The sequence below is a fragment of the Corvus hawaiiensis genome, chromosome 9, assembly GCF_020740725.1.
Source record: "Corvus hawaiiensis isolate bCorHaw1 chromosome 9, bCorHaw1.pri.cur, whole genome shotgun sequence".
NCBI lineage: Eukaryota > Metazoa > Chordata > Aves > Passeriformes > Corvidae > Corvus > Corvus hawaiiensis.
In genome coordinates this window covers 22,921,911-22,949,670 of record NC_063221.1, presented here as the reverse complement: position 1 = coordinate 22,949,670, position 27,760 = coordinate 22,921,911, and the positions used below count along the sequence as shown (strand labels likewise).

The 27,760-nt window shown below is 56.0% G+C and overlaps 2 protein-coding genes across 7 annotated transcripts in view; one reads left to right on the top strand and one right to left on the bottom strand.

The window, feature by feature from the left end:
* The first annotated feature begins 217 nt into the window (after window positions 1–217).
* Window positions 218–4,036, top strand: DPH2 (diphthamide biosynthesis 2). Of its 2 annotated transcripts, XM_048312272.1 has the most exons (7): window positions 1,346–1,529; window positions 1,638–1,722; window positions 1,815–1,927; window positions 2,048–2,268; window positions 2,456–3,094; window positions 3,216–3,401; window positions 3,495–4,036. In XM_048312272.1, the coding sequence occupies exons 2-7, from the start codon at window positions 1,657–1,659 to the stop codon at window positions 3,623–3,625; spliced, it is 1,356 nt and encodes a 451-aa protein (XP_048168229.1). In that variant the 5' UTR covers window positions 1,346–1,529; window positions 1,638–1,656; the 3' UTR covers window positions 3,626–4,036. The 2 variants fall into 2 exon arrangements, with proteins under 2 accessions (XP_048168228.1, XP_048168229.1); XM_048312271.1 differs by lacking the exons at window positions 1,346–1,529; window positions 1,638–1,722 and adding an exon at window positions 218–378.
* Window positions 4,037–4,491: 455 nt separating this feature from the next.
* The window catches only part of IPO13 (importin 13), a 39,099-nt gene continuing 15,830 nt past the window's right edge, over window positions 4,492–27,760 (bottom strand). For 3 of the 5 annotated variants that reach the window (XM_048312267.1, XM_048312266.1, XM_048312268.1), the window contains 19 exons: window positions 25,763–26,499; window positions 20,129–20,269; window positions 19,819–19,960; window positions 18,682–18,848; window positions 18,208–18,328; window positions 17,752–17,899; window positions 17,420–17,601; window positions 16,505–16,531; window positions 15,688–15,822; window positions 15,312–15,455; window positions 14,834–14,914; window positions 14,106–14,243; window positions 13,935–14,031; window positions 12,035–12,087; window positions 5,953–6,019; window positions 5,727–5,785; window positions 5,509–5,598; window positions 5,175–5,356; window positions 4,492–5,056 (listed from right to left, as the gene is read on the bottom strand). In XM_048312267.1, coding sequence (XP_048168224.1) covers window positions 4,957–5,056; window positions 5,175–5,356; window positions 5,509–5,598; window positions 5,727–5,785; window positions 5,953–6,019; window positions 12,035–12,087; window positions 13,935–14,031; window positions 14,106–14,243; window positions 14,834–14,914; window positions 15,312–15,455; window positions 15,688–15,822; window positions 16,505–16,531; window positions 17,420–17,601; window positions 17,752–17,899; window positions 18,208–18,328; window positions 18,682–18,848; window positions 19,819–19,960; window positions 20,129–20,269; window positions 25,763–26,499 — 2,811 coding nt within the window. In that variant the 3' untranslated portion in view covers window positions 4,492–4,956. Of the gene's footprint in view, window positions 5,057–5,174; window positions 5,357–5,508; window positions 5,599–5,726; window positions 5,786–5,952; window positions 6,020–12,034; window positions 12,088–13,934; window positions 14,032–14,105; window positions 14,244–14,833; window positions 14,915–15,311; window positions 15,456–15,687; window positions 15,823–16,504; window positions 16,532–17,419; window positions 17,602–17,751; window positions 17,900–18,207; window positions 18,329–18,681; window positions 18,849–19,818; window positions 19,961–20,128; window positions 20,270–25,762; window positions 26,500–27,760 lie in introns of those variants that run through there. The other 2 variants (XM_048312263.1, XM_048312264.1) reach the window with 2 other exon arrangements.

Sequence of the window (27,760 nt, the reverse complement as noted above, 5' to 3'; positions counted from 1 at the left end):
CGTAACGTCACCGGTGCCACCGCGCTCGCTTATTGGCTGCCTGGTTTGACGGTGGCGGGAAAACTACATACACCATAATGCACCGCGAGAACACCTCTTTCCATTGGCTGCCCTCCCCTTCTCCGCCCTCCTGTGGGCGGGACTTCTGGCGGCGGGGAGGGCAGAGCCGAGCTCCCATTGGCCAGCGCCGCGCCGCAGCCCGGAAGCGGGCGCAGGGTCCCGCGTGCCGCCATGGCCGCGGCCTTCAGCAGCGACGGGGAGGCCGCGCTGCGGCGGGAGCTGCGCGCGGCCGTGGCGGCGGCACCGCGGGGCGACCTCGACGGCTTCTACGAGATGGGCCGGGCCGCCGCCTTCGTACGGGATGGCGGGTTCCGCAAGGTGAGTGGGAGCGAGGATGGAGCCGGCCGGGGGCTGCGCGCCGCCCCCTCTCCCGGTGCCTCACAGGATTGTTAGGGTTGGAAGGGCGTCTGGAGATCATCCAGTCCAACCCGCTTGCCAAGACAGGGTCACCAGAGCAGGTTACACAGCAACGCGTCCAGACGCGTTTGCAATGCCGCCAGTGACGGAGACTCCACGACTTCTCTGGGCAGCTGTTGCAGTGCTCTGCTACCCTCAGCGTAAAGTGTTCTTCCTCACTTTGAGGTGGAACTTCTTGTGTTTTAGTTTATGGCCATTGCTTCTTCCTCTGTCCTGTTGCTGGACATCACTGAAAAGAGTCCGGCACTGTCCTGTTGGCACCCACCCTTGAGATATTTATACGCGTTAATGAGATCCTGCCCTGCTTCCAGGCAGGACAGGGTTAATTTTTGCAGTAGCCAGGAGGGGGCATGGCCAGGACCCAGAGGTTGTTCTGTACCACCTCACATCCTTTTCTGGGGACAGGGTCCTTCCCGGGTCCCGTAGTGTGGCACGGTCAGGGATTGTCAGAGCCCTGCATCGAGCACTCGTGTGTGAGTTGTCTCTTGTACACTGTTACTAACACTGTTGCTGTTAGCATTGGTTTTTTAATTTAATTTGCTGTTTCCAGTGAATGGTTGTGATCTTGACCTGTGATCTTTACCCTTTGTGCCTCTCATTCTCCCCTCCATCCCGCTGCAGGAGGAAAAGGAGGGGGGGCAAGCGAGTGGCAGCGTGGTTTGGAGAGGCTCAGTGGGAGCGTCATTCCTAAACCAAAACAGATCTCCTCTCAGTCTTCTCTAGACTAAACAGGCCCAGCTCCCACAGTCTCTCCTCATAAGAGAGATGCCCCAGACCCCTCATCATCTTTGTGGCCTCTGCTGAACCCTCTTCAGTAGCTCTTTGTCTTTCTTATGCTGAGGAGCCCAGAAATGGAGACAGTACTCCTGATGTGCCTCACCAAGGCCAAGCAGAAGGGCAGAATCATATCTCTCAGCCTGCTGGCCACACTCTTCCTGATGCACTCGAGGATCTCATTGGCCCTCCTGGCTGTAAGGGCCCTGCCAGCTCATGGTCAACTTGTCACCCACCAGGACTCCCAGGTCCTTGTCTGCAGAACTGCTCTCTAGTAGGTCAGCCCCCAGCCTGTGCTGGTAGTTGGAGTTATTCCTCCCCAGGTGAAGTACCCTACACTTGCCCTTGTTGACCCTCATTAGGTTTCTCTCTGCTTAATTCTCCAGCCTATCAAGGTCCCTCTGAATGGCACAGCCTTCAGGTGTATCAGCTACTCCCCCCAGTTTCATATCATCAGCGAACTTGCTGAGGGTACATTCTATCCATTCTATCCCCTTCTGTCCCTTCATCTCACCCTTCCCAGTGTCTCATTCCCCATCTGTCTCACCCTTTGTTCTCCCCAGGTCGCCCTGCAGTTCCCTGACGAGCTCCTGGCAGACGCAGTGGAGGTGGCAGCGCGGATGGAGGCAGCGACCGGGGCGGAGATGTACGTGTTAGGAGACACCACATACGGCAGGTCGGTGTGGGGCTGTGCAGGGTGTCCTGGGGTTCCCCTGCAGGCAGGAATGGGGCAGTGCCAGGGAGGAGGGAGAGCTCCATGCTGCAGAGCCCATCTGACACCGGGTTCTCCTCACAGCTGCTGCGTGGATGAAGTGGCTGCTGAGCACGTGGGTGCTGAGGCAGTGCTGCACTACGGCCCAGCCTGCCTCAGCCCCTGCAGAAAGCTCCCGGTGCTGCACATCTTCGGGCAGCAGCCCCTGGACGTCGGGCGCTGCACAGAGGTGTTCCGGGAGCTCTACCCTGAGCGGCAGAGCCGTGTGGTGGTGCTGAGCGATGTGGTCTATGCCCATGCGATGGGTGAGTGCTCTGGGGAGGGGGGCACTGGGACTGCTCTGAGCTCTGGAGAGCTGCCAGCTTGAGACCAAGCAGGCATTCATTCCCCAGACTTTGGCAGATTTGATTTCTGTCTTCTCCCCTGATCTATTGCACCTTCTCCATGTCAGGACTGTGGCCAAGTTTTGTTCTCACTCCTCTCTTCCTTCAGGCGAGCTGGAGCAGCAACTGCGTCCCGAGTACCCCAATATCATCTTCTCCAGGCTGGTGTGTGGAGACCTTCCTGGCCCCGCAGTGCCTGGGGAGGAGCGGAAGTTTGGTCGCCAGTTCTTGGTGGAGGCTGCTGGAGGGCTGCAGGACTATGCCATGTTCTATGTGGGAGCTGAGGGCCTCGCCCTCACCAGCTTCATGCTGACCTGGAACCGCTGCCCCTTCAGCTCCTTCAGCCCCATCACCGGCTGCGGCCGCCGTGAGACCCTCAATGTCAACCGGGCCCTGATGCGCCGCCTGTACCTGGTGGAGCGGGCCCGGGATGCCAGTGTGGTGGGCATCCTGGTGGGCACCCTTGGCGTGGCGGGCTACCTGACCGTGCTGCAGCACCTCCGGGAGCTGCTGTGCCGGGCTGGAAAGCGCAGCTACACACTGGCCGTGGGGAAGCCCAACCCCGCCAAGCTGGCCAACTTCCTGGAGGTGGATGTCTTCGTCCTGGTGGCCTGTGCTCAGAACTCCCTCCTGGACTCCAGTGACTTCTACCGACCTGTTGTGACCCCCTATGAGCTGGAGCTGGCCTGCAACCCGGCCCGTGAGTGGACAGGGAACTACCTCACAGACTTCCGAGACCTGCTGCCCGGTAATAGCTAGAGACAGCTGCCCAACACCCTCCCAGGGCATATCCCACCCAGCTGCCCTGCCTGTAGGCTGCAGTTGCTCCAGGATAGATGGACCAGGCTAACATTACCATTTCCTGGCAGGTGCCTGTGCGCACGTTGAGCTCCCACCGGCTGTTCCCGCAGCGGAGGCTGTTCCCGACGTCTCGCTGATCACGGGGAAGATGCGGGCTACCCACCTCTGTGACCCCCCGACCTCCCAGCTGCCCCCCAGCACCACTCTGGCCTGCAGGGACCAGACACGGGCGCTCGCAGAGATCAGCCCTGCAGGTTTGTGTTGGTTTCATGGTGGGGCTGAGCCCTGGTGCAGGGGCAGTGCCACTTTCCTGCTCCCAGTAACAATTCCTTTCTCTCTCCCCCCAGCCTCCTTCCTGGAGTCCCGCAGCTGGCGGGGCCTGGAGCAGCAGCTGGGACAGACCCCCGTCTCCAAGGCTGTGCAGGGCCGACGAGGGATTGCCATTGCCTATGAGGATGAAGGGTGTGAGCAACCCTGATTCGGCAGTGTTGGCATCCAACCAGGAGTGGGGCCATGGGGGGGCCCAGGCATTGCCTCCCACTGGGTGCTGGACCTGCTGCCAGCTGGCTCCTTGCTGGATGCAGCCTTGGGTCCACAGTACAGCAGTGGGAGAGCAGGAGTTGCATGTGTGTTGGGGAATGCCTGTGGCACCCTGAGGCTCATGGCCAGGGCAGCAGCAGGGCCAGGAGAGACAGGCACTTGGCCCAGACCCAGTCTCCAAGGGCTTCTCCATCCAGGGCAGCTTTGTGCCTACAGGGAAAGGTTACAACTTTGCAAGAGCTGACAGTGCTGGGACTTGAGGCTTTTGTGGACTATTGCTGCTAACTAAAGCTGAAGAGGATTTGTGATTGAACTGGTTTTTAGAATAAAACATGGGCTGAGGAGCATAGATGGGTGATACCAGCTGTCCTAAAGTGAAAAATGTATCATGGTGCCCCTGTGGGGAGCAAAGCCGTGTGTGTCAGCTACGACCAGCCTGAGAGAACAGAAAACCAGAACTAGGACCTTCAACAATGAAAGCACAGGCTGGGCTGGGGCACTAAGGCAAGGGCAGGGGTCTCTGAGCACAAGCAAGCCCCTCAGGTGCTCTTACGAATGGGAACGGGGTGCACTCATCCTGTGCTGCAGGAAGGACCCTGTGTTTGGCAGGGGTGGAGCCTGGCCCCTCTTATGTGAGGCAGGGCTCCATGCTGGGCAAGCAGGACACACTGTTTTTTGCCATCCCTCCCAAAGCCAGGGAGACAGTGAGGCATCCCAGCCTTGATTTAACACCCTCCACAGGGTTACTCCCCAGAGGCAAGAGGCAGGCAAAGCCTGGGCACTGCAATAATGACAGCCACAACATAGAAATATTCTTAATATAATTAGGTGCAGGGCCTCCCCCCTCCCAACCACACGTACAAACAAGCAGGGGGCAAATTCCCCCTGCCCAGCCAGCCACTGCTGCAGGCACAGGGCAGCCTCCCCGCTGCGGGGCATGGGCACCCACGGGGAAGGGCTGGAGAGGGCTGGTAGCCCGGGGACAGAGCACCCATGCTGGGGCAGTCCTGCCCAGGCTTCCCCTGCCCTGCCACCGCCTCCTGCAGCCAGCACTCCTGTCCCCTGCGAGGAGGGAGCATGCTGGGGGAAACAAAGATGCTGACACCGAGATGCGGCCACCAAATCTAGCTGAGGAGTGTCCCGAGTGGGTTAATTCTAGGTGGAGGGTTATTCTATGAGCCGTACTGCAGCAGGACAGGGAGGATGGGGGGCTTTTCCTTGTGGGGAAGAGCTGGTCCAGGCAAATCGTCCGTGGTCCTGGCCAGGTGCTCAGTAGTCTGCTGTGTATTCTGTACCATGCAGCCCTCGGCACAACAAGGTGAACTCCTTCACCATCTCCTTCACTCGCCGCTTGTTCACACGCTCTCTGCTAAGACAGAGGGAGGGAACAAACATGAAGCAGGAGTGCTGCACTGGGCCATGCAGGGGGGTCATTCCCACCCTGTGGGAATGTGGGGCACAGCTGCCAGGGCAAGTGGCACACAAACCTAAGGATCTGCTGGCTGAAGTTTTCTTTCTGCTCTGGAGTGACTCGGGCCGAGGGGAAGCCGTCCTGCTGCATGGCCTCCTTGATCCAGACGCTCAGGAGGCTGAAGCAGTGCTTGTTCAAGGCAAAGAGGATTTCTGCGAAGTGATCCATGAGACTGCGGGAAGCCTGGCCACCGATGCCCTGCCACAGAGCACACAACATGCTGAGCCCACGTTGTCACCCCCCTGCTCCCATCCATGCTGCTGGGCTCTCTGCCCCTTGGCTCCATAGGGATGCTGCTCAGGAATAGAGCCCAGTGCTGCCTGGGGAGCCTGCAGTCCAGCGTCTCTCACCTCCAGCACTGCCTGCAGCAGCGCTTTGCCGTTCTCATGCACGACCTGTCCCACCGGGGCGATCTCTCCACAGCGGGGCAACAGCTCCGTCTGCAACACAGAGTCCAGGCCTGCTCAGTGCCAGCACAGGCTCCACACTGCAGCACCCGTGCCCAACCTCAGCCCCACTCCGGCCTTCCCAGCTCTCAGAGAGGACTTCATGATGGCATCATACTCACAAAAAAGCCACAGGATGCTTTGACTGTTGGGGCCTCGGGAAACTTGAGAGAAAGGACACCTGCAGGCAAAAATCACTCAGATCAGCAACCAGAAAACTCCCTTGCCATCCCAAATCATCCCTGTGGTCCCCACCCCTTGGCTGTTTTGTGCCCAGCTCTACAGGAGGAGCAGGCTGGCTTCTCCTCAGAGTGATTTAGAGCACATGCCCATGCCCATGGTACTCACCACACTGAAACACTGCTTTGACATCCAGGTTGCTACACAGGAAGAGGTCTGGCTTCCTTTTCAGAGCCTGCAAGGCACACAGACAGGTAGCATGAACCCAGCACTGTAGAGGCAGCCAGGAAGCCTCCAAGGAACCCGGTGCCCCAGACAGCCTCTGCCTGGACACACACTTACCTGGGCACAGCCACAGCAACCGGCAGTTTCACACAGTACAGCAGGAAACCATCACTTTACCCCTCCCCAAGAATATCATTCAAACAGCCAGGCAGTTCGCTACACCCAGGATCCACTGACCCCAGAACCTGAGGATAGGTGCCGCAGTGATGTGCAAACACTCGGACACAGAGGGCTCCTGTCCCATCAGAGCAGATCAGGCAGCAGCACCGCTCCCAGGACAAGGGCAGCCATGCAGGGCTCAGCAGAGACCAGCCAGCTGTGTGCTTTGCTTCTCTCCTGAAGATGCTGGCATCCCTGGGGTCACTGCAACTGGTTCAAGCAGTAGCCCCAGACTGCACCAGACGACAGTGAGATGCCAACATTTCTTGGCAGTTACTGAGCAGCAAGTCTGAGATCAAGAAAGCTTGGGTTTTTTAATGCCACACAGTGATTCCACCAGCCTCTGTGCAGCTCAGGCACTGCTGCTGGAAACACCGAGCTGTGGCACCTTGTGCAGTGACTTGGTCCCCCTGGTGCTGGCACTGAGCAGTTACTGGGTGGAAATGTTTCAGCTTGCACCTTCCACTCCATGGGAAGTGTTTCCAACCTGCCTCAGTGAGCCCTACTATATTAGGCAGCCAAATTAATCTCCTGACCACCATACCCACTGCTGCAGAAAAGCACTGGGAATGGCAGCCATGCCTCCTGCCCTGCTGTCACTGCAACACCAGGGACAGCAGCCATAGCACTGGAGCGGCCCAGCTGTGTGCCTGGAGCTCAGAGAGCAGCACACCAGGGCAGGCAGCCCTTGGGGTGAGCTGTGTGTGGGGCCACTGCTGCCCTCTGAGCCTTCTCCCAGGGATAAAAGCAGGGACAGCTCTCAATCAACAGCTCTCAGGACACACAGCCATCTGCCCCTGTGGTCTCTACCTGGAGCAAAACAGACTTATTTCCCTTCCCTTCTTCTCCAGGGAAAGTTCATAGCCATCTGCCCAGTGCAGATGCTGGAAAACAAGAAGCTGAGGAGCAGGTTTCAGAGTTAGCCCATCTCCTTTCTGACCTTTTCTACCACGCACTGCAAAAGAGGATTCAGTTTTGGGCACTGAAGGCATCGCTGTACCAGGTGGAGGAGGCACAATCGCAGGGACCTGCTCCCTGCTGGATACAAGCCGAGAGCTTCATGGGGCGATCAGGGGCCATGTTATACCTGTGTGTGTATATACAGGCTGTGCACCATCCCTCCTGAAGAACTGGCATCAATATCAGAAGGTGAACTGCTGGCTGGGCAATGGTTTAGCAACATACCCACTCAGTGAGGCTGCTGCTGTCCAGCTGGCCCCATACAGGACAAATGCTTGTAAGAGATGTTGTAGTTTTAGCCCTAGGAGACTACCCCTGCTGGGCCCTACTGTGAGCTCCAGAGAAGGGACCATGAGCCTTTCCCCCAGCAGCATGCTCAAGGGCAGCTGGCTCCTGTGATAACCACTCAGCTGCAAGATCCTCTACCCTGCCCATCTGTGAGGCTGGTTTTAACCCGAGTCCTGCATGCTAAAAGTGTTCCATTTGGCACCAGTCTTCCAATGGGCTCAGGCTCCCACCTACCTGCGGGGTGCTTCTCCCAGCCAAACCAGACCCGCTGCAGGCTGAGTGCCCCAAGCTCTCGTGCAGACCCACTGCAGCATCTGCTCCTCAATCCATCAGTACCATGGGGAAAATCATGCCAATATTGGGAGGGCTCTTTCCCACAGGACACCTTGCAGAGTGCAAGCCCAGTGCAGACCTGGGTACGCATGCACATGTCTAATGTAAAGAGAGATGCTTTTTATCCCCACAAGATGGGGCCCTGTGGAGCTTCTCCCATAAGAAAGCAACACCAGGTAGGTCCAGCTTCTCTTTCCCAACACCAGGTATGTCCAGCTGTTCTTTCCTAGCACCCGGAACCCTGCTCCAGCTCTAGGACCTCTTATTGCCAGCCCATCTTTCCCGTCTCCTGCCAGAGCACCTCTGCTCACATGTTCTGGGATGGGGACAGGTCTTTAAATGCTTTCAAACGTCCCCCCCACATCCTCTGCATGAGCAGCCACTACGGAGATAGGCACTCGCTCTCCAAGAGGAAATGTTGTATTCTTCTCTACAGCAGCTGGGAGACCACCAGAGAGGTCTTCAGAGCAGGCTCTTCTTCTGTGCCCATTTCTTAATAGGCAGACAGGCATGGCAGGGACGCCCTGCCATGGACAGAGGACAGTAGGGACTGCACTACCAGTTCCTGCAGCTCTCCAGAACACACAGCCGTTGTGTCCAGTACCCCCTCCTCTTCCCAGACCCCACAGCTGGGAGAGCAGAGCCTCTTGCTTTGGAAAGGACACATACGCTGGCTAGGCAGGAGCAGTGAGCCTCAGCAAGGGCATGCTGAACCCATGTCCTCCATGGGGTTCTCTGAGTCTCGCTGGAGCAGGTGTGGTGGAGAGCTCAAGGACTGCTACATGCAGCCTGGACCAGCCAAAGAAGGGAGGGAGGTGGGGGATGAAGCTGGCTGTGCTTGGCCAGGCACTGTCTGTACCATCACAGAAGGTCAATCCTGCATCTTCTGCCTGGTGAGGCCCCGCTCACCCAGACTGCCCCAAGGATCTGTCAGTGGAAGTCACCAAAGCACTCCCAAGGTCTGTGCAAGTGAGAAGCCCTGCTGGGGTAGGGTGTGGATGAGGTAAGGCAGGATGGAAATCCCCAAAATCCTACCTGCAACCGGGAGCATACATGATACCCACTGGTTCCCAAACTTCAGAACCTGCCTGATTTTGCCAATGCAGACCTGGGTGCAAGCCCCAGCCACCGTGCCCATGTGGTCCTGCTCCAGCTGCATGGGTGGAACTGAGCCCCACACCCTCCAGGTGGGATGCTCACCTTGGGCATTGCAGCAGTGATGCTCTGCACGGATCCCAGCATGCAGCTCAGGAAGGAGGGAGCAGCAGAGAACAAAAGGATGCTGGCACTGCTCCGTGCAGCCCTATGGCAGACTGGTTATTTTATCCTTTGCTTTGAATAGTATTTTGTCATTTGGTTTAAGCCAGCAGGCTCCCATGATCAGCCAGCCGTCATCAAGAGTTGATAGCCAATTAACACTATGGCAAAAGGATCAGCTGCAACAACTGGGCAGTTCCATGAGCTGCAACCAAGCTCAAACAAAGATAAAGTCAGCAGGAATCCTTTGACACAGAGAGATGGTTCCCTGTGTGCTGGCAACAGAGAGCCGGTATGCAGGTATAATGAGCTTCTCCTGAGTTATCAGAAGGCAGGACAGTCCACCAAGGTAATCAACCACAAAAACAGGTGGTCAGGGAAGTGGGGAAGTCTCCACCTTGACATACTCTTGGGTCCAAATTCACTGCTGCTCTGTAAGATGCATTACTTTGCCAAGGGTCTGCAGGCAGAGCAGGCTGGGTGAAAACACAGCTCTCTGAAGAGATCTGCAGTTCCCTCTGAGTTTAATCCTCCTATCTACAAATCCTCAACAGCATCACTGCAGAGTATGGTCCTCTGGAGGAGGACAGGCTGGACCTATCTCTGCCATCAGACAGCTCTCAAAGTCCTGAGAGCAAGGAATCAATTGGAGAAGCCAAGGTCAAGTCTTGATGGGTTTTAAAGCACCTACTAGATCATCAGTCTGTGAGAAAGGTCAGGCCAAGGAAGAGGAAACCTTGAGTTCTGTGTGTGAAGAGGGAGGACAGGGATGGGATCCTTTGCTCTCCATGGTGTTTCAGGAATACAAAGGCCAGGAAAACAACAGGTCTTGAGTGTGCGGTGTCAGGTTGGCATCATGATGTCAGATGTCCCACAGTGATCCAAGATGGAGAAGCCACAGAGGTAGGTAGGTGTCTCTGAGCTGCTCCTGCAGGAGTGCCTCTGAAGGATGTCTGGAGATCCACACACAGGAGATAGGGCCAGCTGCCAGCACATTGCCCCAGCATTGCCTGCAGACCCTGCCCACAAGGATAGGGTGTAGCAGATTCCCAGCACCCTGGGTGGGTGGTGTTTGGTCTCACAGTATGCCCCACCGAAGTGCAGCGTGGTTGCACTTTTCTCTCCAAGAAAGCACAAATATTCTGTGTCCAGACACAGAGGAGGACCCCAAGCCAGAGAGAAATTCAGTATTTTCCAAAGAAACAACAAGTAACCTTGGGAGAGTCTTTCAGAGTCGCCTAATGCCTTACACCCAGCAGGATCACCTCTACCTACCCTCCAAGAGCAGTGGGCTTGTTGAGTCCTTTCAAAAACTCCACGCAACAACAGCTCCCCATGTGATCTTCCAGTGCTTCCCTGCCCTCTTAGGAAGGCTTGCTACTGCCAGACCTGGATCCTTTACCATGATTTCCTCCCATTACTGATTGTCCCACTCAAGGAGAACGGAAAAGGGTTTTTTGCCTACAACTGGCACATTACCTTTTACACTTTCCAAGACTCATGCAGCTCCTCAGGCTCCCATCAGCTTTTCCTCCCCACCACGCGTACAAGGTGGCCATCTTCCCAGATGCTTTTCTCTGTGGTCTCTTGATATAAATCTAAAGAAATGTTGTGCCCCAAACTAGGCACAGTGTTCAAACTGAGGTCCTGCTAGCAATGAGGACACCACCAAGAACCTCACGCACAGATCCCATTTACCACCTTACCATCATGTTCAAAACCCTTCTTAAAAGGTCACAGCTTCCAAAACCAAAAGCAGAGCAGAAGTCTGATTGCCTTGATTATGTTACATCTTTCAAGATGAAAAGTAGGGAAGAAAAGGCTGCAATATGGCTTTGACGTGCAATGGGTCTCAGCAGGATCTGGGCATCATGGTGAGAACTGTGAGGAGAAGACCCTGCCTGGGGGAGGTAAGGTGCAGCCCCCTTGCCCATTCCAACCCTCAAGACCCATGGGAGGATCAGAGGGGTCTGACAGGTTAGCACCTAGGTGTGCCAGGCACTCTTCTGGGGCTGTCAGCAAGGGTAGGACTGCCACAGCTCTGGGAGGAACCTGGGTGAGTGTTCCTGCACAGCCACTGGTCCAGCATGTGTGATTAGAGGTCTCACCACTACAGAAACAGAGCAGAAAGCAACTCTGCCGAGCCCCTCCTCACCACAGACCCACCCTGTGGGTAGGTGGGCAGGGAACACGTCTCTGACAGGGACACTGAGTACATCAAGGACATTGGGGCTTCTCCCTTAAGGGCCACAGGGGGCTGAGGAGCACACTGGGCAGGTGTATATACACACACAGCATAGCACTGGCCCTGCCTGCCCACTGCCAGCAGTGACACAAGTGCCAGCCCACGTGCCAGCCCGCAGCCCTTGTGCCACATCAACGCAAACTGTCCCCGTGCACCGCCGAGCCAGCAGCTCCTGCACAGGAACTGCCACCACCCGGAGAGGCTGCTGGGGCAGGAGGCAATGTGGCACTTGCCAGATCCAGATGCCATCACAAGCACATTGCTCAGAGCCAAACCCTGGCAGCTGCCTGCTCCTGAAGGCAGGGGCTTCCTCCCACTGGCCCCTGGGCAAGGCAGCCAGCTCAGCCTCTCCCCGCTCTAGAGGACCCATCAGAGGGCAGGTAAATGGGTTGGAAAACATCCACTCAATGCTCTAATTTGTCTGTCACCCAAGGGTGACTGAAGCAGCAGCAGCACCAAGCGCCCCATGCCAGCTTCAGCACAGTGAGGGGGTGGGAGCTGGAGCTGCCCTACAGAGGAGGGCACTGCCCTGGGGATGGTGTGAACCCAGAACTAAAGGAGAATGTTTTGTTTTCAACTTCCACGGAAACAGATGGAGAAACTCGATATTCAACTAAAAGGAAAAAAAAACGTTGTCAACAGAAAGCTAAAAATAGGTTTAAATTGAATTAAAAAGAGAAAGAGAGAGAACAGAAAGTGAATGAATAAGAAACTAAAACACACCTGTGCCAGGAGTTGCATAAATGAATCAACAATATCAGGATGATCCCTGGGCCCTAAAATATAATAAAGATGTAACTTAAGAGAAAAATCATACAAACAGCAACTCAACATCATATAGTTATGTGATACAGAAAGAATTTACAAGTGAAAACAGGAGTGTAAGGGAAGAGGGGTGTGTGGGGAAGGGGATGGGCAACATGAGCAGCTTGAAGCAAGTTAAAGAAACAAAACATACAAAAAATCATGAAACTTGGAGAACCCAAGAACAGAAAGAAACTGCAAAGGAAAGGGTCTAAAGCCCCAGGGTCTCCAGCTAGCACCTGAGTGCTGCAGAGCCAAGGAGGAGATCTTCATGTCCTTGGGGAGGAAGACAAGGAGGAGCAGGGGCTAGCTGGGCACCATCTCCACAAGGAGAATTATAGCTTTTGCACTGTGGGGACTGAGCGGGTGTCTTCAGAGCACTGTTTGGTCCTGGAAGGTAACTGCAAGTGAACGACAACACCTCAGCAAATGCTTGACAGGCCTGGCTGGGCTCAGGCGTGCACATGCTTGTCACCAGCATCAGCTGCTCAGGAGACCCTGGCACAGACACCCTCCCACCCCATTCCCAGATGCTCTCCAGGATGGTGAGTCCAGGATCCTCCTGGAGGTCTCCAGCATCCTCATGGGAGAGAGCAGCTCAGTGCCCAGAGGTCTCTGTGCCAGCACCACTCACCCTACCTTGGCATCTGACTGTGCACACGCGCATCTTGGCCCTTGTAGGCTCAGGCATCCCCCCCTTCTCCTGCCACACGTGGGCTCAGCAGAAGGGGCTCACTCTGCTCAGAGCTGGCCCCCCACCCAAGGGGACAGTCCTGGGTACACACCGAGCTGAAGAGGTGCTTGCCTGAGCAAAGCTTGCATCCAAGTGTTGGCACAGCTCGGGCTCTGTCCCCTCCCCTTTCCTCCTGCAGACGTCCCTGCTGCTGCTCGGAGGCATCGCCACGTCCCCAGCACCGAGGCAAAAGGGTTCCAGCATAGACACATCCACACGCCACTGGCACAAGTGGGAACCTGATATCCAAGGAAGCCTGGCTCGCTTGTCACTGACCCCAGTGACACCTCAGCACAGTGGGATTTGCTCGGACCGTGGCGTGATGATGAAGCAGGGCTCCTCATGTCTCCCCCCACCTCTCTAGAGAGCTCTGAGCCTTGACTGGGGGACAGCATCACCCTACCTGGCACCCAGCTGTGAGCAAAGGATAAGACCCTTTGGGGGCCGCCTGTGGTAATGCTGAAGGACGAGAGCCAGCAGCTCCAATGTACATTTGTCCCTGTCACAGGGCAAGTCACCAAGATGCTGAGGGGAGCCATGGTGCAAAGGAGCCTGTTCTAACTCCATTTGCTTTTTGTAGGGTGGGCAGTTAGCCAAAGAGGGGCCCCTGCCCTGCAGGAGAACTCCAGCATCCTCAGCATCACAGCAGGGACTCAGTGGCCACCAGTGACTCTGAAGAAGTGATTTCCCAGCTGTTCACACACACATTCTCCTGCTCATATGGGGGCTTGATTTCAGGCCACTACAAGCAGTGCTGGCCCCTGGAGAAGCCCTGGGATCTCCCTGTGGGCATAGCCTCCCTGCCAAGCTGGACTGCAGTTCCAGCTTGACCACTGCAGCACACAATACCCAGCCTGGGCTGTTGTAACAGGACAGAGGCCCAGAGCACCCAGGGGTTTCCTGCTTCTGTTGCCCGCAGGGAAGGTACCCACCTTCCAGGGGTTGGGATGAATCCAAGAAACAGAGATGGCCCCAATTAGCTTAGCTAGGAGTGAAAACAGCCATTCCTGGTAAGACGCCTCCAGACTCCATGCATGCAAAAGCCTGACAACAGCCCCAGCGCGAAGACGGGCTGATCCTACGTACCTTGCTGGAACAGGGTCAGTGTGACTGAGGTAACGAGCAAGAAGAGGGCCTTGATGGGAGGGAAGTGGGCAGGCTCGTGGGCAAAGATGTGAACCAGCTGCCAAAGAGAGAGAAGGATTGAAGCTTCAGCTGGCCCTGCACACCCCCAGCCTCCCAAGCACAGTTCCATACCTGCCGGGTGAGTTCAATGGCAGAGACCTGGGGTATGGTGCTGTACATCTGCCCCAGCATCTCACACAGCTGAGGCACCATGGGGGCAAAATCATCCAGGAGGGTCTTCACAGACTTCTCAAATATGGCACAGACAGACTGTGGGAAAAGAGGGACTGCATGAGCAATGGGCATCAGGAGACCTCTCCCAGGGCTTAATGGATGGGTCCCAGGGGAGGAAAGAGCTGGCAGTGGGGACAGGGACCAGCCAGGCAGAGGGCTCAGACCTGCTCTGGTACTGGTGGCGTGCCCTGCAGCACAGGATGCTCCCAGTGACCAGGAAACACCCTTCCCACCACAGCAGGAAGGCTCCCCAAGGGCCAGGGAGAAATGGCTGGTGGGACAGTGCACATGGGCATTACTGAACTGAGCAAACTGGACAAACACCAGATGATACAGGTCCAGGTCAGAACGTGAGAGCTGTTCTCTTAGGGAACACAGGTTGGGTAGATCCCATCTCCCTGCTCATGGCAGGACCTCAGTTACTGGAGAGAAGCAGAGCTGATAGAGGCACAAGACAGACAAGAATGACTTGATGCTGCTGGTGACAGCAAGCAGTACTGGTCCAGATAACCCGGGAAGACATCCCTCTCACAGGCCATCACCCAGAGTCTGTCCTTTGCTGTCCCCAGCTCAGGTCAGCAAGGACAGGCAGAGCTGCAGGCAGTATACAGGTGAAGCCTGGTTACCTCCACCACCTGGGCGTCATTCAGCCACTTGCTGAGAACCTTCTGTATGAGCTGGAAGACTTGCTGCAGAACCACCACCACCTGTAAGGAACAAGAGACACTGAAGAGAAATGGCCCCCATGGCACTGGGGAGATTCAAGACTAAGCATGGCCTGGACTCAAACCTTCAGGCACCACCTCCCCTCTCCAAAGCTGGACAACTTTTTTCTGAAGCAGCCTGGCACAGCTCACAGTTGGCAGGCAGCACCCAGGCCATCCTCCAGAGCAGCACCTAGCCAAGAGGCATCGAAGAGGCAAGTCACCTCTGTCCACCTCAAGAGTGGTGGGATGAGCTGAAGGAGCAATTTTAGCTGGAATACACTAGCACTACCCTCTTGCTGGTACATGCTGCATTCTCCATTAACCCCCATCTCCTGCAGTGAGTAGTGAGGCTTTGGCCAGGCTGTGGCAGAGAACACGGAGCTATCACCCTACTCACTGGGTTGGGTCCTTGCTGCACTGGCAGTTTTTTGACCTCGGTGCTTTCATGGTCGTCATCGTGGTGGCTGATGTCTAGGGTGGTGAAGAGGTTGGAAAGCAGGCCCAGGATGTGGATGATGGCCAGCCTGTTGGAGGGATTGGGCTGCCAGGGAAAAGAAAGCCAAAGTATGACACAGACTGCACTACTCAATCATAGTCATGTCTTTGGGATGCTGAGGAACCAGAACTGCAGTGGCAAAGTGCCAGAGAGGGGTTCCCTGCACTGCACTTTCCCTTGAGCCCATGCTTAAGAGTGCTGCTTCAGCACAGCAGCCCCAGGGCTACAGCCAGCTGGAGAAACCACTTCTGGATGGAGGCAGCACACAGGCACTCACCGTTTCGTCAGCCAGCTTTTCCAGCTGCTGGATGTAGGGGGTGATCAGGGAGTGCAGGTTCTTCAGGATCTCTTCCACTTGCAGTGCAGAAAGCAGGAAACCAAGAGCCTGCATCAGCCACATGCACTGGCTTGTCTGGGGCAGAGAAGACACAACAGGGCAGGTCACTGCCTAGCCCACAGCCCATGCTCTGACAGCTGCCAGGGTCCCAGCGGGGTGTGCTGCAGCTCCTGAGCTGCTCTATCTGGGTCCCTCTAGGTGCATCTCACTGCAGGAGAGGGGAACAGCTCCCTAACAGCTTCTGTTCCCAGGGAACAGGAGCTCTGGCTTCAGCACACCTGGCCTCTTCCCAGCACCTGCCAAGGAAAGACCAGTTGGTGTCCAGAGATCTCCATGCTGGCATCACTCACCCTACCTTGACACACCATTCTTTGCACAGCCTGTCTCAGCCACCCTGTCCTAGTCACAGGCAAGGCTGGGGCTCAGTTCCTACACTTATCTCCCTTCTTTTTCCTCTTGAAAACATGCCTGTCATCTTGGTATCCTTGGGTTTGGAGAGTCTGAGAACTGCTAGAGTTAAGCCTCCTCCTCCTCCCTCTCTAGGGGACGTACCCTCCCAGCACAACCCCCTCCTATGTGGGTGAAGTGAAGCCCAGCAGCGCAGTGAGAGGCAGCCAGCAGGTTCTCCTGGTCCTGCACACTGTGGATGCAGTGCTCAGCTCTCCTCTGGGGACAGCCTTGTGTCCTCAGCTGAGCATGACTAAGAGGGCATGGGGGGCAAGGAGAACCAGCAGAAGTGTGAGTCAGCCTCTCTTACCTTGTGAATCTGCTTCATCAACACCTCCTGTCAAAGCGAAAGGGAGAGAAAAAAAGGAGGGTGAGTGCTGCAGAAAGGCCCTTCCATTCCAGGAGGCAGGGCTGACATCAGGAGGTAGGACTGACACAGGTCAAGACAACTAACACCAGTGTGGGCACAGATAAACATCGTGTGCTCCCCACAACCTGCCACAGGCAAGGACTAAAATTCTTCTCCCCAGGCCAGCCCACTCAGCCACCCAGCAAGTGGAGCTCCTGGCTTGGATGGGCTCTGCAGCGGGATGGCTCAAGGAGTCAACCTCAGACAGGGTTTCCTTATTCCAGTGACAGTGTTCCCCAGACTCTAAAAGCAGAGATGCTTTTAAGAGCCCTTCACATCTCTGCTCCCATGCACATCCTGGCAGCTTGCCCAAGTCCAGCCCTTCTCCTAGTACCTCGGGACTCTGAGCCCCATTTGCCCCAAATCTTGAGAGCCAAGAAGAAGCATGGGACAAGCTGCCCCAGTGCTGCAGGGATCAGCTCAGTCTCCAAGGAGAGGCTTGAACACCAGGGCGCCTGGCTCCCAAGATGCCCAGCCATGGCACTAGCAGCCTGGCATGTGCACAGCTGGCAAGATGCTGCTCCCAACAGGCAAACAAAACCCCAGGGAAAGGACACACAGCCAAGTGCAACCCCAGCAGACCCATTGGTAGTCGTGTCTGTCACTGCCTGCCATTTCTGCATTCACAGCAGGACACAGGGCCTGCCACATGGGTTTATTGGCCTGCAAATAAAACAGACAAGAAATCTCCTGCACCAAGCAAGATGCCCTGAGCTGCTTCTTTGTGTCCCCCTGCTCTGATCCTTGCAAAGGAAAGGGTGTGCACAGAGCACATCCCAGGTCACCATCACACGCCCACCTGCATCCAGCTCCTACCTGTGACACAGCGACAATGTTGGCAGCATAAGGCGGCAGGTCGTACTTGCACTCCCGGCAGATCTTTTTCAGGGTGGAGACACTGGAGATGGAGAGCTCAGGGTTGCCCAAGGCTTGGAGCACCAGTGGCAACACGTTGTTAATCATGACAGGGTGATCAGCCAGCCACTCAGACAGGGACCCTGCATACACAGACGGGATCAGACTGCAGGACTGCACCACAGGCTCTTGCTCTCTGCATTCTGCGATGCCCAGCTTGGCTTTTCAGCACTTGTATTGCTGGGCAGGTGTGCTCTCAGGGGGGCTTTCCCTCCCCAGCCCAGCCCACTCACCGATAGTGAACATGACGGTGTCGGCAAGCTGCACGTTGCTGATGCTGATCCGGGGAATGAGGCCGATCAGTCCCGGCACCACATCGGAGTAGTTTACGTCGATGGTCTCAGCAATGGACTGGAAGCCATAGAGCAAGGCCTCCGTGTGCTGCCGGGGTGGGAGAGGCACTGTCAGAGCCATGAACTGAGCCCTGATGTGCAACCCGGCCTCAGCTCCAGGCACCAGCTCAGCACCCTTGCAGTAGCTGAAGAGGCTGATCCCTGGGCAGCACTAAGGACAGAGATGCAGAAGACCTATTCTTCTCCACAGTAGACCCCAGAGAGCCTGTATGTGTGCTGGCAAGCTGCTTATGCTCCTCACCTCTGTCATGTCCCTTTGCTTTCGATGCCCCATGGCAAGGACAGGTCCCTGAGGGCTGGTAGCCATCAGCCTGGCACCCAGGTCCCCTTGCTCACCTGCCATGTGGACGGCTGCTCCGTGTTGGTCAGGAGACGTCCCAGTTTGTCATAGAGGCTGCTCAGGAGCTCAGCGCCCAGCATCTCATACACGTACATCAGCGTGTCAGAGATGTCCACCCTGCAGAGAACATGGCTGTCTCCAAATGCTGTCCCCATCCCATGCAGAGAGCTCCACGTGTGGACACATCACTTTCCCTCCTGCTGCCAAGTAAGGCACAGGCACTGCCCATACAGGCACACTGCCCCAACCAACAGAGCGATCCCATGGCCTCTTGGGCAGGGTAACTGGTGCTGTGCCAAAACACCAGCTCATTTTCACAGTACCACCATAGGCAAAACAACTCTTGATGGAAGGAATCTCCTCTGTGTCCCTCCTTGGCTCATCTTACAGCACTCAGTCTCCAGGGTGGCAGAATGCTGCCCCTGCATCCTCACCTGCCTGACAAGCAAATTCAAACCTCCCACTTGTACCTGTATATCCGAAACTGCTCCTTCTCATCCGAAGACCAAAAGCCATACTCCTCGTCGGAGGGGAACTGGGCTTTGTGCAGCAGCACGTCCACCAGCTGGAAGTAGACAGGCCTGTAGACCTGCTGGTACACTGCCTGCTTGTCTGGCTCAAAGGAGAGGATATCGTCCTGGAGGCAGGAGGAGGAATAAATACATCAGGTGTTGCAGGGAAAGGAAAACGGAGCTAATATGCCTCCTGCATAGGGGACTCAGGCACATCTCCCAGGGCTGGTGGGACCTGTCACACCTTGGAGGCTGCATTTCCAGCTCCCTGAGATCCACCTGATGCTGTGCCCTTCTGCAGTGGCAGCATTATCCGGAGGCAAGATGCCGGAAGCCCCAGAAACTTGGCTGACCCTCGGACAGCATCGTTATAGAGGGTGGCAGTGTCCTGCCATGTCCTATCCTCGGGAGCACACCTGCACCAGGAGCATGCGTGCCTCAGACTGCTGTGAGAGAGCTGCCTGAGCACAGCACTCTCCTGCCTGTGCCTGTAATCTCAGACCCATCTGGAGAAGCAGCAAGAGGTGGTGGGAGCCTCAGTCTGGCCTCACTCAGCAGAGGAGCTGCCGGCACGGCACTGACTGCACGCCCTGCCCTGCCCATGCTCGGCCACGCCACATTGCATTGCAGAGGATTGGAGCTGAGGGATGAACTGGAGCTAAAAATAGAGCACAGCGTGGCAGGCCTGCTCTGCAGATCCAGGGAACACTGACCCTGGGAGCAGGACCCCACACTGGGCAGCCACTAGAGCCATGCCCTTGTTCCTGCCTGCTGCAGGCATGCAGCAAGGAGCTAAACAACCAGGTCTGCTGCTGGGAAGAAAAAAATTAACACAAAGTTTTAATTAGTTTTGTTAATGAGGCCCTTAAAGGATGGCTCACACTTCTAAGGAAGACTGGTGGCAGAAAAAGCCACAGGGCCAGCGTTTCCTAGGTATGTGCCCTGCCCCAGCTGCAAGTGCAGGGCAAGGAGTGGGGACATCAGAAATCCCTGGGACATATTAAATCCAGGCCAGACCCCAGTCCCCATGCACTGGTGTCTCTGGCCGTGCCTGGAGGGCAGAGCCCAGGCAGGCTGTCCACAATGGCCACTGACCTGCAGCGTGTACCAGAAGGTGAGCGTCAAAGAGCTGGTGGTTTCGTTGACGGGGTAATGTCCAGGGATGCCAGTGCAGAACATGATCATGTTGACCAGGGCCAGGAAACTCTGCCAGTGCTCCACCTGGTCCAGGAGGGCCCTGGGAAGCAGAGGGCACAGTCAGAGTGGCACCTCTGCTGTGAGCCCAACTCCTCTGCCCTGACACATGTCACTGGGTGAAGGATAGGCCCTGGACAAAGCAGCATGTGCAGAACAGCAGGCTGCTCCAAGCTCACTCCCTCTCCTGGGGACCATCCCCAGCACTCACCGGGAATGGTTCTCCCCCAAGGCCACAGCGATGCGGCAGATTCCATGCGACGTCTCCATGTCCCCGCTCTGGACCGCCTGGCGCAGCTGCTCTTGGAGCCCCAGCACGGGCGGGATGAGCTTGAGGAGGGTGTTCACATACCTGCAAGCACAGCCTGAATCAGTGCCAGGCATCACCTCCCTGGCATGGGCTGCCATGCTGTCCATCCCTCCTGATGCTACCCCAGGGCTCCTGCCCAGCTTTGCCTACTTGAAGGCCGCTTTGTGCAACGGGATGTATGCAGGAGCCCTCACTGCTTACATGAACTCTCCTTGCAGCCTGTGGCATTAAGACAAGAGCTGCAGCCCCAAGCACTGCTGCAGCAGAGCCTCTGCAAGTGAAGAGAAGTGCTGAGCCAGTGACCACCAGCTCTGTGCAAATCCCCCACTGCACCGCAGTGTGGGCCCCTGCCTCTGCCCACCCACACTTGCCAGCAGGGCTGCCAGCACCCCCAACCTGCCACTGCCCCAACCAGCTCTGAGTGAGCTGTGCCTGCGCACAGCAGCATCGATGTGGAGCAGAACAGCAGCGAGGGCAGACCTGTGAGCTCTTCCCACCATGCTCGAGCCCTCAGAGCTGCACAGAGGCAGTCCAAGCTGCCAGCGGGAAACCATGTGACTCTCCAGGTTGGGCGCATCCAGATTGTGTGCCATGTCTGGGATGAACTGGGCAGCCACCACTGGGGACTCCCACCCAGGGAGAACGGTGGCCCCCGGCACATCCCTTGTCCCCCACCTTCCCAGGCTGCCGCAGCCCAGTGCAGCACAGCTCTCCCACATCCCATCCTGCACATCAGCCTCCCCTCAGATGCCTGTAAGGGATGGTAACCAAGGAAACAAGGAAGAGGCAGCCAAGGTGAAAGGCAGCCCAGGGCCCCCGGAGAGAGGCCGTGCTGGAGGCTGATGAGCAGCCTGCCTTTTCCCTGCCATTTCCCTGCCCGCCCAGGCGTGTTATCTGCAGCCGCAGCCTGCGCTCTCTGCCCGCCCCCTACACGCAGGTGCGGGGCTGAGGATGCCTGGAGTGGGAGGCACACATGATGCCAGCTCTCCTGTGCCTATCCTGGTGAAGAGATGTGAGTGCTGACACCAGGACAGCCACACATCCACCCCGGAGTGGCAGGGCAGCTTTTGCTATGGATTACTTAGGACAGAACAAAGCCATTGGTGCCACCAGGGCAGGGACAGAGTTGTGCTGGTGGTGGCAGCTTTCTCTGTGGGTCAGCAAGAGAAGACAGAGGAAACAAGGTGTCTACAATCCCAGTGGTCATCCCAACATTCCCTCTGTGCTGCTGGGGGTCACCCTCCCCTTTCCCTCTCCCCCAGAGAAAATCACAAAGCAAAGGGTTTACTTTTGCCTAAACCATTTTCAAGCCTCTATGAGTGATGCATGTGGCAGCATGGGGGAAATGTGATGACGGAGAATTTGGAAATGTAACAGCTTTTCTCCCTGGGAACCAATGCTGCATGGAGGGAGGCCCAAGGGAGCCAGGGCAGTGCCCAGACAAAAAGGCACAGGGAACCTTGCACTGCTCCAGTGTAAGGCAAAGCCATCCTTCCTCCACAGCACTGGGCTCACATTACCCTAGGGACGTTTTTACAGCTTTATGACTTTTCTGACTTTTTCTGACAAGGATCCTGCTTCTGCTGGTTACCTTGAAATCCTCACAGTGCAGGTGCCAGGACCTGAACTGATCCTCTGGAATCCCTGCACAGCCAACAGAGATAACCACCTAGATTTGCTTCCATGCTGCAATCCCATGTTACTGAAGACTTCTAGAAAATGTTGGGTGAACTGTGTCTCCTGAGCAGCATCTTGCTCTGTGGATGCAAGGGTCCCCAGCCAGGAGGGAAATGCTTGCTCTGGATGAGTTGTTTTAACCAGTCACCCAAGACACATGGTCAAGTCAGCCAGAGCTGAACTGCCCTCTTCCATATCCAGAAGCATGGAGCTCCAGGTCACTCCACCTGGTCAGTGCTGCTTTCAGCCCAAGGGACGAGGTGATGCCACATCCCTGACCAGGTGCAGAGCTTGCCCCAGGAGGCAGACACTGCACTTGCTGGCCTTGGTGCCAGCCATCACTTCCCACCCTCCACACTACTGTCAGGCAGAAGACAAAAGCATCCTGGCTCAGGTGAGCCCCTGGATGCCCAGCTTGTTTCCAGCAGCCAAAAACTGTGAATGTTTGTGAAAGAGTATATGAACATGGCAGGCACATGGTGACTCTTGCCCCTGTAGTTCCCTGCAGTGATTTGTCTTAGCCTTCCTGAGTAAGATTTGCTATCCTGGTATTTAAGAGCTCAGCAAATTTTGCTTTCATGAGTTTGTCTGGTCCCTTCTCAAAGCCCAGTGAACTGCAGCATTTGCAGCTCCCTCTGTGGGACCAGCACCTCCTTCTGCTCTTCCCACAACCCTCCCCAAACTGCACCAGCGTGGAGGACAACCTGTAGAGGGGAGATACGGGCATATGGGACAATCTCATCCCTCCTGATCCAAAACCTGAACCACAACTTGATGAGATAATAACCCAATCCTATTAAAAAACCTGTTTCTAATGAAGCTCTTGGAAAACTCTTCAAGTGAAATTCCTCTTCAAAAATTCAGCACCAGGTGCGAAGACCAGAAAGAGATGGGCTGTACACCAGGCAATCCCAAAGGGACACCTGCAATCCTGCCAGCTCCACCACTGCAGCAACACCCAGCTGCTTTCAGAGAGGAGACTCATTGCCCAAAATCCACACTCCGTAAGTCCCACCAAGAGCATACACCACATGGAAGGCCCTACCCCACTCCGACACTATCACTGCACTACAGGAGCATGGCCAATTCCACACGCCAGCTCTCCCCCTGCAGCACGTGCTGCCAAGCTCTCTGACCCACTTAGCTGAGGGGATAATCCTCAAATGAGATGGCAAATACAGCCCAAGCCTCTCCTCTGCAAATGAGATGAGACAGTATCTCCATTCCTCCCCTTCTACAACTCAGGAGCTTCCCACCACCTTCAAGAGCAGAGGTGTGCTCAGGGATGCTCCAGTGCCAGCTCCTAGTCCAGCCTCCAAGGTTTCTTCTCAGGAATGCCATGTCCTAACAGAGGAGCAGCATCAAGACTCCAGCAACGCCCAGCATACCCTCTTCTCTGGGTGCACAGGGCTCCCACCCACCTGGCAGGTATAGAGATCAAACACTTTGCACCTACACATCTCTGGAGCATCATCTCTAGTAACACCTCAGAGGCAGGCAGGAAACCACCCGCTGCTCCTTGTAAGCAGGGAAATGGGAGCTGCCAGCACAAGTGACTTACCCAAGAGTGAGGCAGCACCAGGGCCACGTGGTCCTTATCCAGGAGGTCGCATCTGCCCTTCTCCACCTGGACACAGGTGCTGCAGCAGGAGAGCTGCCTTGCAAGGTGGTGCTCCCCTGGGAAGATGACCCACAAGCTATCTAACCCTCAAAGTCAGAAGCCAAGTTCAAGAGCCGCTGAGCTTTCTGCTGGTGGCAGAAGCACACCTGCATGATCACCTCTGCAGCAACATCAGTGAAGACAGCCGGGAGGGAGCGAGGGGGGAAAGACACAGGGTCCAAAGTACTCAGGGAACCCATGGCAAAGTGCTGAGCCCCAAAATCAACCCTCTCATGGAGCAATGCCCTAATAAACTCTGGAGAGGACCATGGCAGCAGCCCATCGCCAAGAATACTCTGAGCCTGCAGCCAAGGGCCCTGCAGAAACAAAGGAGAGACCATGGAGGAAGAGAGCAGTTGAAAAGCAGCAGGGATCTCCCAGACTATCAAGATAAGAGACAGAAAGGTCAGGAGACTCCCCGGGGGCTCTGGGAAGAGCTAGATCCACTTTGGCTGAGTGACAAAGCCATAGGGGTGGGACAGCTGGCACTAGGGAAGGCAGGAGGAAGAACACAGGATACTGGACACAAGAAACAAAGGGGAGAAGAGCGCCCACCAGGGCTGGGAAGCAGCCAACACCACACGCCGCCTGGCAGGACACCCCTGAGACAATGCCACCGCTGTCCCCACACCCCGGGGCAGGAGCTGCACCAGGCTCACACACTGGCCAGCCTTTCAGGCAGCCTTTCAGCCTGCCTGCCCTGTCCTGGCCTCTCCCCGAACGCCTACAGACAGGAGGGGGCTCTGCATGGCTGATGATGTCTCTAGGAAGAAGGATGGAGAGCAAGTACTGAAGATTCTGTAAGGGAGCAGCCAGCACGGTAGGTCTGAATGAGGCCAAAAACTGCATGGCAGGGTCAGCACAGAAGCAGAGAGGAAACCCCACTGTCAGCCACACTTCTCACCACAATTCACTTTGAAAGCTCAACAGAAAACTCAGCTTTTTAATGCAATCAAAGACCAGCACTGCAGGGCCAGGCTCCTGCACACAGGTCATGGAATCATGGCCAAGGGACTTCTGGGACTTAAGGGAAATGAAAAGCAGGAAGACAGTCCAACATTTCAGAACTGCAGGGTACCTTCTCACACCTTCTCACTTTCTGCCCCAGACCTGCTACAAGGGTTTGGGCTGGTCCACAGCCCTTGCCAGGCACAAGAAAAAACAGCTTGTGGTCACTTTTATAAACACTAGCAAATGAGGCAACCCCTCCCCCTATCCAGCAACACATTAAAATCCTGATGGGTCCCTTTGTGCACCATGGTTTGCAGTCCTCAGATGAAACTCCTCATCATTGAAAAGGATACCCCCCAGGCTGCCCTAGGGCTGGGGAACATGCAGGCTGCTCCTGCCCTTAACCAAGGGGAGGACTAGGGCTCACAACTGCAGTGGCAGCATCATTCCCACCGCTGCAGAGGGCTGGAGCCTGCGCGATGTGCAGCGATGCACAGGGATTCACAGTGGCAGCAGCTCAGCCCAACCTTCAAGGAAGCCCTCCTCTTTGGAGGAAGGTTGCTAAGCAGCCAGGAGGGATGTGGCCACGGGAACGGAGATGTCCTGTCCCTTCTGCAGGCATTGGTCCCGAGAGCTGACAGCAGCTCAGGCAATGCAGCCAAGCAGACAAGCTCGGAGCCCCACAGCACAGCCCCAGCAGGATCTGCCCCAGCTCCCAGCTCAGCTGCTCCAGGGGCAGCCATAGCCACAGACAAAGGATGAGTCCTTGGCTGGCACAAGCTGTTGGAGCCAGGAGGAGGGAAAGAAATGACAGACCTGGTTTTATTATCTCTGCATTGAATCAGCTCCTTGGCTGGACCAGCAGCACAAGGCAGAGGAAGGTCTCTGAACTGCTGGCAGGAGTCAGGCAGCTGCTCTCTGGTTGGCTGCTGCAGGATCTGACATGAGGAGCCAGAAGCACGCATCCTCCTCTGCTTGAGAGGCCAGGGTGGACATGGGCTGCAGCTGCCCAAGACTACATGGTCCCTGCAAGTCAACCACAGCACAGAACCTTCCAGGACCAACCATGAGAAACTAACAGCCTCCAACTGCTTTTGATTCTCTCCAACTTCCAAACCCTGTCATCATTACCTTTGGAGCCAACAATAGCTAGAAAAAAGCCTGAGATTTCTCCTTCCTTCCCACCCTGTTTCCCCACTGATGTCCAGGAGCACCAGCCTGCAGCACACAGGAGACGCTGCCCTTACCTCTGCGCATCGGGCTGGGAAATGGCATTGACCACAGCCTCCACTGCTGTGTCAAAGAGCTCTGGGTCCTGCAGAGAGGTGAAAGCTGCCTGGATGAGGTTCTCGCAGTCCATCAGCGGGATCTCCAGCTGAACCCAGCTGGAGAAGCACTTCAGCACCTTCTGCTTGATGAAACCCGGGGAGTCCCGCTGCTGCAGCAGCTGCTCCAGCAAAGGGAAGACGGAGCCGCACTCCTGCGCCAGGACGCTGCGTACCTGGCCCTTGCGGTACTGTGGAAGGCGGCTGGTCTGAAACTCCTCAGGCAGCACCGTCAGCAGCTCCAGCAGCGCCAGGCACCGCGCCCGCCCGTCCACGTTGGAGTCCTCGGCCTGGAACACGCGCACCATGTCGGCCACAGCGCAGGGCCAGGCCTCTGGCATCATGCTGAGCGCCAGGGAGGCCAATGCCACGCACAGCCGGGTCAGCACGATCTTGGAGCCGCTGGCAAAGCGCGTGATGTGGGTGAAGAGCTGCGACTTGAGGCTCTCATACTGGTCAGCCGGGATGTCGTTCCAGTAACGGGAGATTTTAATGTGGAGAGCGCTGGCACCAAAGTACTGGATCTCAGGCACCTTGTCCATGTGGAGAAGCAGCCAGCTGAAGTGCCATGCCTGGGGGGACACCTGTGCCTGCATCAGCCATTTCTGAGCCAAGTTCTTGTTCTCGATGTTTGGGTCATAATACAGCTGATGGAGAGCCTGGAAAAGAGAGGGAAGCACCCTAGAGCAGCTGAGGAGCACCACTGTGGCCTGTCCTGCCTTGGAAAGGCTTATCAGGAAGGCTCACTAGGATGGAGCCCTGGACAGCCAGCCCCCCCTCCCCAGGGCAGCCTGTGTTAGGTGGCCTCCCTTTTCCTATTCTCAGTGAAGCAAGAGTGATCTGGCAGCAGGAGAGGACCTGCAAAGCATCCTTCCCCTCTCTCATGCTTCACTCTAGAAATGTCTTTTCCTTAGTCATTTCCCATCTTCACCTTCACTTGTGCTGGATCTGCCTGCTCCCCTGCTGATGTGCCATCACTGGGGTGGGCACAGGACCCTTCTTCCACATGAAGACTGTAAGGGACATGGCTGACCAGCACTCCTGCCTTCCACCCACACCTGCTTTCTGAAAGGTGTTGTGATCCACAGCTTGCATCTATAAGCCCATGGAATGCAGGAGCCACTGCGGATCCTTGTCTGTCAGGTTATGCAGAGTCCTGAAAGCCCACAGTCACTAAGTTCAGGGATTAATCTCTCCATGAAGCCTCTTCAAAATATTCCCAAACCCACCCAGTTACAGCTGAGCCAAGAGAGCTGGCATCCAACCCTGCCTCTGCCAGTCCAGGGCTGCTCAGTCCAGCTCTCCATATGGAGAAGGGAAACATCACTTACCTGCTTCTGCAGCTTTGTGAGATCTAGTTACTGCTTTGCATAGCTCAGATCCACATGAACAGCTTCACACAGGCTACAAGGCTTTATTTGCAGGGGAATATTATACAGATATGAAGCCCAACCTTAATTAGCTACTTATCCTGAGTGGGTACAGCCAGCAACCAGTGATGTCCTCACACAAGGAGGGGAAGAATAACTACTCCTTGCCTGAAATCCATCTTCTAGCAGTGAGGATTTCTGCCTGGCACAGCACATTTCATTTCAAATTGCTGACTGCACACGCCAGGAGCAAGGAAAATCCATGGCACCTCTCAGGCAATCAGGCACCCGTCGCACCCTACCAGCAAATCAGACGATGATTGCAGCAGGTGCAGAGGATTCTTCTGTGTCCCCACCCTGGCTCCAGGTCTCAAATAGCCTCCCCCCCCAAAAAAAAAGCTCTATGGAATTCTTGTGGTTCTTGTACCCAGGAGAGGATTTAAACCCTATTTTTAAGCATGCAGAGCTGGCAGCTTGGGGCATGGGAACAAGCTTCCCAAGCAAGAGCTTGTGCCTCCTGCAGCTTCCCAGTGGGAGACCACAGAGCAGG

Bases quoted from the DNA above. Each gene is read 5' to 3' on its own strand.
- DPH2 (XM_048312271.1), top strand. From the start codon at position 232: ATGGCCGCGGCCTTCAGCAGCGACGGGGAGGCCGCGCTGCGGCGGGAG. The intron at 379-1,814 runs GTGAGTGGGAGC...TGTTCTCCCCAG, and splicing joins GGGATGGCGGGTTCCGCAAG to GTCGCCCTGCAGTTCCCTGA. The intron at 3,402-3,494 runs GTTTGTGTTGGT...CTCTCCCCCCAG, and splicing joins CGCAGAGATCAGCCCTGCAG to CCTCCTTCCTGGAGTCCCGC.